The 11,922-nt window shown below is 30.3% G+C and overlaps 1 protein-coding gene across 9 annotated transcripts in view; it reads right to left on the bottom strand.

The window, feature by feature from the left end:
* Positions 1 to 1,247: 1,247 nt before the first annotated feature.
* Positions 1,248 to 11,922, bottom strand: part of LOC143045862 (polycystin-1-like) — an 86,942-nt gene continuing 76,267 nt past the window's right edge. For all 9 annotated transcript variants that reach the window (XM_076218672.1, XM_076218668.1, XM_076218670.1 and 6 more), the window contains 10 exons: positions 11,557 to 11,667; positions 10,827 to 11,202; positions 9,681 to 9,975; positions 9,146 to 9,237; positions 8,684 to 8,769; positions 7,960 to 8,247; positions 7,044 to 7,178; positions 6,258 to 6,575; positions 5,294 to 5,473; positions 1,248 to 4,763 (listed from right to left, as the gene is read on the bottom strand). In XM_076218672.1, coding sequence (XP_076074787.1) covers positions 4,383 to 4,763; positions 5,294 to 5,473; positions 6,258 to 6,575; positions 7,044 to 7,178; positions 7,960 to 8,247; positions 8,684 to 8,769; positions 9,146 to 9,237; positions 9,681 to 9,975; positions 10,827 to 11,202; positions 11,557 to 11,667 — 2,262 coding nt within the window. In that variant the 3' untranslated portion in view covers positions 1,248 to 4,382. The remainder of the gene's footprint in view (positions 4,764 to 5,293; positions 5,474 to 6,257; positions 6,576 to 7,043; positions 7,179 to 7,959; positions 8,248 to 8,683; positions 8,770 to 9,145; positions 9,238 to 9,680; positions 9,976 to 10,826; positions 11,203 to 11,556; positions 11,668 to 11,922) is intronic.

Raw genomic sequence — 11,922 nt, 5'->3', positions numbered from 1 at the left:
GGAAGAGCTCATTTAAGCTTGACTTCCTATTCATTCTTCATTGGTTAATCTTATTTTTTCTAATATGGTCTTTTTGTCAGATACTATAAGCAAAACTGGTAGGTCAAATATATTTTGTGTATAGAATGATTGCAAGGTGTATATGTCGATCTGACAGGATTCATCAGACCTTTTCTTCATTTTAATGGTTCATTGGACAATATTATGTCAGTTTATCAGACACTATAAGCAATATGCCAGCTATATTTGGTCTAAGGTGGCAGCCATGTCTGACATGTATCTGACAGGGATACAATAAGCAATAAGTCAAATATATATGGTGTATGGTATGTATCCAACTTGGACCTTGACCTCATTTACATGGATCATTGATAATGTTAAGTTCATTATTCACTGTTCATATAACTCATATTTCAACATAGATTCAATCATGATAAGTAAAGCAGGCAAGACATTTCAGTATGTGTACTCAATTTTAAGAAAAGGACTGGATCTTAAAACTAGACCAATGGAGATGTATGGATCTTAAAACTAGACCAATGGAGATGTATGGATCTTAAAACTAGACCAATGGAGATGTATGGATCTTAAAACTAGACCAATGGAGATGTATGGATCTTAAAACTAGACCAATGGAGATGTATGTATGGTTTTTCAGTGATCTTCATGTCGTTATTTATTTTAAAAATCCTAAACTATATATGTCCTGTCTGTGCCTGTTCAAATTCAGTATATAGCAACATTTGACCTGTATTGTGATGCTGAAGGGACTTTGGTAATGTTTCACATAAAGGTATGTTTTTCCCCAGAAACTTATGGTAACATATCAGTGAACTTTAAAAATAGATGCATTCTTCTTTCACCCAGCTTTCCAATTTAGGTGCCATTATTCATTTCCTTGTCTTTAGTAGTTATTCTTTGGTAGCTGGATTGTGAAGGTTTTTTATTGTGTTTTATCTTGTTACTTATAGTTAAGATAGTTGAGGAATTAGGTTTGTGTATATTAAAAACTGTTACACCTTTTACATTTTGTACTTGAATGTCTTTTTTTAGTCTACTTTTTCAGAGGTGTTGATGGCAGATGTCTTTTGTACCAGTATTAATTTTTGCTATTGGTGTTTGAGCCTGTTACTATATAATGGAGTATAAATTTGTCCATGAACCAAGATGGTTTATTATTTGCCCTATATAGACTAAGAAGGACCCTAGAATTGTGGTGGTGTAACTAAGTAAAACAAAAATAACAATTAAACTTTAATCAGTCATAAAGCGACTAGCTTTATTAACACTCGTCATGATGATTTTTTGTAAAATAGAAGATTCCAAAAAACAAAAATGAATAAATTTTACACCTAAAAATAAATCACTCTTTTTATCATGTTATATACAGACTTTGTAACAACGAAAACAAAAATAAATCTAACAAGATAACACATGAAATCTTAACATGTAAACAAAATCATTAACACATTGTATGTTCACATGTAAACAAAATCATTAACACATTGTATGTTAACATGTAAACAAAATCATTAACACATTGTATGTTAACATGTAAACAAAATCATTAACACATGAAATGTTTACATGTAAACAAAATCATTAACAGTATTCAGTTTCTCATCTGAACAACTTCCTGAATGTTCTCTCAAGTAACTTCAATACAATTTCCTATAATAAAATAATTGATTATCAGCCAAAAAAAAAAAAAAAAAAATACTCTACTGGAAACTGAAAATTTAGTATTTGAATCACCATAATTTAATGACTGAATGGCAAACTAGTTTCTGGATAAGTTTTTTTTCATGAATATTAATATTTTGTCCAGAGTGAAAAAGCCATATGATATTTCAGGCTGCATAAATATAATTTAGAGAGGCAGCCATCTTAGGATAATTCACTCTATTTTTATCAATTGTGATTACAAAGAATTATATATTTCAATATTTGGTTTTTTAAATACAAATGGCCCTTTTTCAGATCGTAGAAAAATTAGTCGAGATTTTTTTCTCCATTTTCTGTTGAAATATGAGATTCCACATAATACTTTTAAATATTGAAAAAAATAATAAAGAATAGAATGAATGATTTTATTTGTTGCAAAAACTAAAAGTTTGGTTATTTTAGGCCATTAAATAAATGTTTGTTTCACAACCCTTGTCAGAGCCCAGTTTGTTAATTTCATTTCATTTGAAGATCTAAGACATTTTACCGAAGCGTTGTATAAGAATTATTACTTAAATCATAATACAAAATTATGTTATTCTAGATGTTAAAATCAATTCTAGTGATTAACCATTCAAATTAGAAATTTCTAGAAAAGAAGAAAGGACAAATTTGTACGCGTTAAAAACTAAAGTTGTGGGTTGAAAATAAAACATTTCCAAAAGGAATCATTGCTTGCCATAAATATTTTCTTAAACATAACGAGTACAGGAAAGGAAGAAGAAAAAGAGAAACAAACCCACCTATACCATATTTAAAAGCTTCAGTTACAAACATTTTTTTAAATGGTCTGCAACAACATAACTATAACTGAATGGCATCAAAAACTGTTTAAATTTTCTTGTATTTATACATAAACATATTTAGAATTTCAAACATCCCCATTAATTTCAAATTTTCCAGGTATTCAATCTACTGAAGTTTGATTATATTTCTGTATAATTATTCATATATTAACTGCTGTCATGTTGGCACAGTAAACATAATTTGCATACAATAACAAAGTCCTGAGCACTATTGGTTGGACGGAATGAATGATATAAAAACTTAATAACAAAAAAATCACAGCACTAACTGTTGATTGGTTAATACAGCAGCTTTAATTACATCATTTCACCTGCTAGTAATTACATTGTACATATTTAATTACATTACATTTTAAATAACATTTAATCATTTAATAATAAATCTTTTTAATTTTGTAGATCAAAACTCTACACCTTTACTTATCTAGCCAAATATTATTTTCGATACTTTACAAAGTTCGATATTATGACTGAATGGGATAAATGATCTTATGTATGCTGGAATAAAATGTGTAAACTGTGTCCTGTGACACTAATAACCTTTCAAGAGAAAAAAAGAAGTAAAATAAAAAGTATTTTTTCATGTTATATCTAGAATGTTATGATCCACTCATTGATATGATCATGGTGAATATTCATACATAAAAACTCACTGTGAAGTTTTATTTCTAAAGTGGTTTAGTATTCATCTAATAGATATCACTAAAATTACACATGTAAAATGATACATAATGCACTGACAATTTACCCTTCAAAACAGAAAGACAGGACAACTAAATTAAAAGAGATATTTTGATTGGTCAATATTACTACTATTTATACAAAATTTATAAAAGTTAACGAAATATGATTACAAAAGATTTCCAAAACCCACCGCAAACCTGATTGTCAATGGCAGTATACACTATAGATACATATTTACAATGGTATAGCACTAGTACAATAAATAGCACATGGGATTATTCTACAAATAGTAAAATAAACAATTGGTTTATTTAAAAACATATATTTTATAGACTAATGCCTCCTTTTAAGAAATTTATAGTAATCTGTACAAAAATTAAAGCATAGAAATGCTAAACTAAATTTTCAAGAGAAAATGGATATTGTTTTAATTTTATTATATAAATAAATAAAAATATTCCTCCTATTCTTTAATAAAACTAATATATATATCAGAAACATGCAAATGAAACTCAAAGCACCAGAAAATAACCTTAAAATTCTTATAAAGGCACTTGAATACAGGTAGTTGATTCATTTTCACTTTAAATCATTTAACACTCTAAGTAACTTTTTAAAATGTTAAATATATTCTTAAAAGAAGGCAACTTATTCAGCAGTTATTGTAAAGTAAAATACAATGAATGCAAATCTATAAAAAGGTAAACTAAATTTCAATAGTAAATAGATCAATGTAAAAACTAAATTCATGTATCAAAGTTATGTGAGCTTGAAAATAAATTACTTCATGAAATGGTTCAAACTAAACTACTCTCTTCTATACAAATAATTAAATACTATATTTAAACAACTTGGCACTTTTTGCATAAAACTATTCTGCCCTTTCTAAATTGAGGCACAAATGTTTAAATAAGGCATAACAAAACTAAATAATAACAACAGCCTCTATCACAGTTCCAGATATCACAAATAAACAAGTCTTTATCTTCTCTTTCATGCCGAATAATACAAACAAGCACCTATTTTTATAAAAATGCTTTTTTTTTCAGTCTGGGATAATTTGGATCTCATTCTCATTGGGAGGCCTCCCCTCAACCATAGGAATGAGGACCCTATTACACTTCAAGTCTAATAAATGAACACAACATATGTACCGAACACTTTTTGTTATTCATTCCAAGCATCCTTAGAAGGTTTAATACTCTTAATTAAGTTGTATATGGAAAATCGTTCTCTTGAATTAGTTCTTTTTGGCTGTGATGAAGCTCGTCCACCTTGATCACTCAGTGGCCGACTTCTCACACCTGTAGTCCTTGAATCGGGAGTGCCTAAGCCTCTCTTTGAATTGCCTGCTTCACTTCCTGTTGTTGATGTCCTTCTTGGAATTCTTGAAGCACGAACTGCACTTGGAGCACCTTTTGGTGGCTTATCTGACCAACTCTGAAGTTCTTTTTCATAGTTTTTAATTCTGTTTTGAAATTTCCATTCATCAATATTCTTTTGAGTCGTTTTAACCATTTGTTCTTCTTTCTCATCGAGACCACAAACCTGAAGTAATCAAACAATAATCAGTAAGAAACAGGATTTAAATTGAGTGCAATTCTGTGAATTTCAACTAAAATATAAAATTCAATTATGTTATTTCTGATTCTTTGTAATTAAGGTAGACATAATATGAACAAAGCTCCAGCATTTACACATCTCCCTTGAACTAAAAGATTAACATCTTCCAAATCATTGAGCTTTTAGAATTTAATAAAAATGCTTTGGCCCAAAAAAACAAACCCAACCATATATGTGAAGAAACATGATCATTAACTAAATCATGCAAATCCTATTTAAATTTCGTTCCAACAACACCCTTCTTAAATAATCTTTCTGTCAATCACTTTTTTTCAGATTTAATTGTCATCAGTTGCAAGTTGCTTGGGTTTTTTCTTATTTTTTTTCAATCTTGTTCAATATTGACGGCCAATAACTGATCTGATTTGTTCATATCTTTTCAAAGTGTTTGTATCAGTTTTGCTCTTGTTAAATTTTTATTAGTTAAAACAGCATTGATTGCTAATAAATCTTACTCTTTCCAGTGTACACAAAGCATCTTCCCATGTGGCCTCTAAACGGTCAGCAGCTTTAATGGTTGTTCTTTGATTTGTTTCAAACGGATCGTAACTTAAGTTAGAATCTCTACTAGATGGACGACTAGATCTACTGGATGCAGAAAATTGTCTTCTGTCAAAGTGTACTCTTCTTATTCCCTAAAAAGCACAAAAAAAACATTTTGTTAATACAAATATATTGTGCTAACTATGGCTGATTTTAAAATCTGTTGATAATAGAACAAATCCGATTATTGTATGGCTGGATGACTTATAATCTCTTCATCTCAATATAAAAAGTAAAATCAAAACTGATGCAAATTTGGATGAAATACTTATTTTACACCCCAAAAAGCGTGGTGGGTTAGGAAATTGTTACTTTAAACTCCATGATGTATTTTTTCATAAAAGATATTTCACTAATTCTGTTCACTTTTTGAATTATCAGAGGCAATGTATATTCTTAGTCAGATATGCTTACAAAGATTGAATCCTGTCTCAGTTATGTACTATTTGACACTTATAGAAGACATTTTTGTGTGCATGGGTTGCTGTCGCTTTGACCTATCCAAAAACTTTCTAATATTCATATTCTTTTTAATGACTACTAATATTCCTTAATTATATATGAACATATTATAATCATTGGAACGATTTCTTTACAGCCGATTGCATTGAGTGTGTAGGCAAAGGAAATATCTTTGGTTAGCTTGCTTCCTAGCTGAACCATGAAGTCATTATTAGGTAAGGTTAACTACCCTCCTTTAAGCGTAGACTAGTAAGAAGATTACCTTATAATGACTTCATGGTTCAGTTAGCAAGCAAACTAACCAAAACTATTACCTTTACCTACACACTTAATGTAATCAGCTGTAATTGACCATATAAATTACTTACAGTATGGCATTGATCAGTATTGTTCACATAACCTAATAATACATACCTGTTTAGGTTTATCTAAGCCTGCCCATAGTTTAAATCTCTTCATTATAAATTCTACCATCTCATAATCTTGCATATCCATGGTAGCTTTAAAGTACATTTGACCTTTGGTTGTTTTGTATGTATCGGTCAGGACAGATATTATCAATGCCATTGTAATTCCATAACAGAAGGCATAATAAAAGTAGAGGAAGAAATGAGTGAAGATTGGTTGGTGATCCATTAACTTCCAGAATGAGTAATGTCCATGTAACATTCCTGTGAGGGACGTCAACGTGTGCCAGTATGTTTCAAAACCATCTATAGATCTTCCATACCACTGAAATTCACAAAATTAGGTATATAATAGTAAAAATAGTATTAGAATTAAAATTTGAAAATTCATCCTTTTAGATGTATGAAGATTACCAAAATAGTGTCCAATTAATAATTTTTTTTAAATCAACCTAGCTACTGGCAAAAAAAAACCTAAATATCTATTACAATCAGAAAACCAATATCAATCCATCTCTTTTGTGTATATGTAATTAAAGAGTATTGCTATAGTATTTTGTTTCCATTTGCTGTCAAAATTAACTTTTACAACACCTCTTTAACTGTTTTGATTCTAATACATCCTGGGCTTTTAATAAATTGACTGCGAGCGTTCCTGGGGAAGATTTATTCAGGAAAGTGCTTTGAAGGCATAAAATTAATAATGTGCTGTTTTCATTTTTTTCTAAACTATTATTAAAGAGGTAAATTCAAATAATAAATGATTCTGCCTATCAAACTGTATAATACATACCAAGTATCCTGCCATTGCAAATGAACAGAACAGGATTATAAAGATGACAGCGATTCCAGCCAGTTTACCACAGGCATCACTCAATGTTCTCTCGTATACGTATAGGAATTTGACAAATCTTAACTGTTTCACAACCTGAATGTAAAATATTGAAATAGTTTTAATTTTACAGACATATGTGGAAATTACGATTTTTTGTAAGATTGAAATTTACTGTTATTAAATTTTTGAAAGGAATACATCTCCCTCATGCAAAGCTTTGATTCCTTGTTCAGGCTATTCTTTGGGTTCTTTTTGTTTGATAGGTCCTTTGTGTTTTGATGGGGTCTTCCTAATTATTTAGTAGGTTTTAGATTTTCATACATTTCGGCCTGAGTATTACTGAAGAAACATTAATTTTTAAAATGTGCATCTGGTGAATAAATGTTGGTACCATTAAAACTATTAAAATAAAAGCAAAGATTAATTTTTAAAAATACAACTTATTCTCAGTAGATTTTTTTCTTTTTCTTCTTGAAATTTTTTTAATTGTTTTTTTAATCTTCAACAAATTTCCTTCACATCTCATGGTAATCAATATGCCAAATGCCACGATGACCATGATGATAGAAGTTTTTAACAGCCTTGACTGGCTATACAGCCCTCTCACAGTTGGTACTAAATGCCATAATACCATAACATAACTTGCATAGATTATTTTTCGATCTCTGACATGTTAACATGCACATACAAATTATACAGATTGCTTCACTCTGTACTATTTTACTGCTTTGAATGAATTGCAAAAGTTTACTAGGTACAGCTAAAATAATAATGGAGTAGACAAATTCATTAGGTCTACAAGAAAGTTCAGGCAAATTTTCTCTCTGTTATATGTGCTTCAAAATATTCCTTCCATAACTTTAGACTATTATACCTTTATCATAAGGCAGAATATCAGAATGCCTTGAATATATCTCATAGCAACATGTGTATCAGAGATAGCCTCGAAATTAGTAAAGCCATTTTTGTTGTTAAAGTAGTCGTTAAAGGTACTGGAAGCCTCTGCCACACAACCAATATATAATCCATTGATAACAATAGCCATAAGTGTAGTCAGCATCTCAAACCAGTTCCAGGTATTGGTGAAATATTCCTTCCTGTGGTCTTTAATTGCATTGAAAATATGGCAAACTAGGTAGATATTCACTAAGAACAGGATACACTGTAAAGATCAAAGTTAATTAAGAATATAATTACAATATCTCAATGATATTTATACAAATTATCAAATTGCTACAAGCTGAAAAACTACAGTATTTCTTCCCAATAAGAAATCAAATAAACATTTGTAATCTTAATAAGACAACAACAAAAATGCCAATAGGAATAATTAGCTACTGTGGATTCATTTATTTTCGTGGGCACCAATTTTTGTGGATTGAGGAAAACTTGCACTTTTGTATACATTAAATTTCGTGGTTTTGCTGAAGTAGAATACAAGTCTTCAGAAAATTTGTCATATATTGAACATTTAATTTCATGTTTTACCTGTACCAACGAAATCCACGAAAAATTGGAATCCTACGAATAATAATAAATCCACGTATCTAAAAATAGAATACTACAAGCTAACAGAAAAAGAAAAGATGACAACATACCTGGCAGACCATTAATGGATCCACAACTTCCTGTACAAATCTAAGTAATATTTGACTCTGTATATCTGAGGAAGTGTTCAAACCACCTGAAAAGATTCAGAATTTAACATGTACACATGTTTTACAGATAATTTTTTTCTAATCAGTAAAACTTCTTAAATAAAAGATAAATTTTTTATATTATAAATCCTATTTCAAACACTTTTAAGCATTAAATTATTCCATAAAACTCTGTTTTAAAAAACCTAGGTATTATATTTCTATCTAAAGATTATGAATAAAAATTCTAAATAAAAATAGTTTTTCTTCCTCCAGAAACATCCAATAAAATCTTTTCAAACATACTTCTGATAACATTCATTGAGTATACATTATCTGCTTTTATTAGGCATACTTGTAATTTATTTTAAGTTTGGTATACCTGCACCTCGAAAAAGTCTATGCATGTTTTGTATGACATACCTGTAAGTGGGAACTCTATCATTAAGTTGACAACAGTGGTTAAATCATTGGCAGCACTATACATGGTAAAATCTATAAATATGGCTCTGGTTCTGAAAAAGATAGTACACGTGTATTGAAATAAGATATAAAACTCTTGACAAAATGTACACGACTATTGATTTGCTTCTGATTCATCTCGTTTAATTGCAATCCTTTTCCCTAGAAAAACTGTTAATACCTACATTTTCCAAAAAAGCAAATATTTTAGATTGCATTTCACTTTTTAACGAGTCATCTTATATATCATAAACTCTTGAAAAGGTATGGCAGAACTTTAAGCTAGATTAATTTACAATTCCAATATGCAAACATTCATATTACTAAACGTCTATGCCTTCTATCATTCAATCACTAAACTTTCCACAAAATAAAAATACAAAGAGAAGTATACTAATGATCTAACTTAACATACATTACTCTAAACAGGATACATGTATAAATGTTCTTTTGAGTAAAATAAGTTTCCATTCTATACAAAGCAATGACAACTTACTTTTCATCAATCCAATTCCTCGCCTGCAAGTCTTGTAATTTTGTAAGAGTATCATTGTATGTTGTCCCTAGATTCTGCACATACCCTCCTCCCCCATATGTATATACATAACCATAGCGAGTTTTACTTCCTGTTTGGGAACCAGTAGAATATCTCCATGACAGATTCTGTGAATAATTCCATCCTTCACTATAGTTGTTTTCATCTTCATTGTAACCATAGTTACCCCAACATGTTCTGTTAGTGAGGCTGTCCAGTCCAGAGTGTAGTGGGTGTTCTGTTGCAGGACATGGTTCTAAAAGTAAAATAGTCCATTTAAATGTTTTCAAGGAACATATTTTACCTTTTGACCATAACAACAATTTAAACAAGAATGTGTCCATAGTCCATGCAGCCCCTCTTGCACTATCATTTTTTATGTTTAGTAGACTGTGAAATTAGGGTCAAAAACCCTTATTAGGCATTACAATTAAAAATGTCATATAATCTTGAGGAACATGTGTACTAAGTTTCAAGTTGTTTTGACTTCAACTTCATCAATAACCACCTGGACCAAAAACTTTAACTTAAAGCAGGTTAGACAGACAGATGTACAAACAAATGAATTAGTATATATTTGTTTAGGGGCCAGCTGAAGGACGCCTCCAGGTGCAGGAATTTCTCGCTACATTGAAGACCTGTTGGTGACCTTCTGCTGTTGTTTTTTCTATGGTTGGGTTGTTGTCTCTTTGACACATTCCCCATTTCCATTCTCAATTCTATTATGAACTAACACACCCACAGACTGAAAAACATAATGCCCCTAGGTTGGGAATAATTAATTATAATCATGTCATTTGAGTATTCATTTAATTTATGACTTTTATAGTAACAAGACAAAAGGGTAAAGACTTGGTTCACTGGCATCTCGGTTGTCGTTGAAAAAAAGTTACTCATTGGCGATTTTTTTCTTATCATCAAATCGTTTCTTCTTTAACAGTAATATTGATAAAACTGTTGCATATAAACTTTTGAAAACTAGTGATTTTGCATAACCAAACATTATCAGGATTACAAATATTTCTAAATTGTCTAAAACATTCTCAGTTATTCTTTAAAGAAATATTTTTTCCTATACAAGTTGTATGTGTTAACATTTAGTTTTACCTTCTACACTTCTGACAAGCCTCATACGAGCCACTCCAAGTAATGTTCCAAATTCTAAATCTGTATACAGTTCTCTGTGGTGTAAACCGGAAACCAGAACAGACTGGCTCCAGGCCCAGAAATCATCCACATTATTCATGTTAACAAACGATTTCTCTGTACCAGGTGTTGTTGGTTGAATAATGGAGGTATCAACGGATGTCTTGAACAGATATGTGTCGTAACTGAAGTTGACGTAGCACAATGTCATCACCAACCAGAGGTAGAATATGTATGCTGTAAACTGCCTCAGCATCAGCCTCATTCTCAGTATCTTGTGACCTTCTTCTTTAGCATTCAACAGAGCAAACCCTGCTAGTGGGGTAAACTTGTTTTCCTGAAATAAAAATCTCATTTATGAAGTAATGTCACCAAAATAAAGACTACAGAATTAAAATTTAAGTTATTTTTCCACAGTTAATTTTGTATGAGTTTTCAACACTTTCCATTGTCATTCACAAGTGAATTTTAGAACTGCATAAGGAACTTTGAAAGAAGGTCAATGGGGCTTCCCCCATATCTAATTCAGTTTATTCAATCAATGCAACATGTTGTAAGAACATCAAAATAAACATAACCACTAGAGGTCTACAGTATTTGTTATTTGTGTTGTTGGGTTGATGTTTCATTTACATATATTCCATATCTCCTCTTTAATTTATATTTTTTCCTGTTTAAATATGATATTTACCTTAACTGTTTCATTAGATGTATCGACTGTTGGTTGTATATCAATAGCATCATCATCAATGGTATCTTCCTTCTTTAGTACACTTGATGCATAGAATGCTATCACTAAAGCCTAAGAAACAGTAAAATAAATGAGACAATTATATAGTGGAGCAAAATTAAATAGCATAGAAAGCCTAAATACAATTCTTCATGAATAAGACTTGTATATTGATATCTAAACAGAATTCAACAGTAAGTATACTATCATAAGGTTTCATGCTTTGAAGATGGACACATTCACTCAGAAAGCCCTTCACAGATATTTTCCAATGATGCAACATCATTTCTAAATTTTGTCCATTAACATTTAAGGAAATTTTCTACT

The sequence above is a fragment of the Mytilus galloprovincialis genome, chromosome 9, assembly GCF_965363235.1.
Source record: "Mytilus galloprovincialis chromosome 9, xbMytGall1.hap1.1, whole genome shotgun sequence".
Lineage (NCBI taxonomy): Eukaryota > Metazoa > Mollusca > Bivalvia > Mytilida > Mytilidae > Mytilus > Mytilus galloprovincialis.
This window is presented reverse-complemented; position numbering and strand designations above follow the sequence as displayed.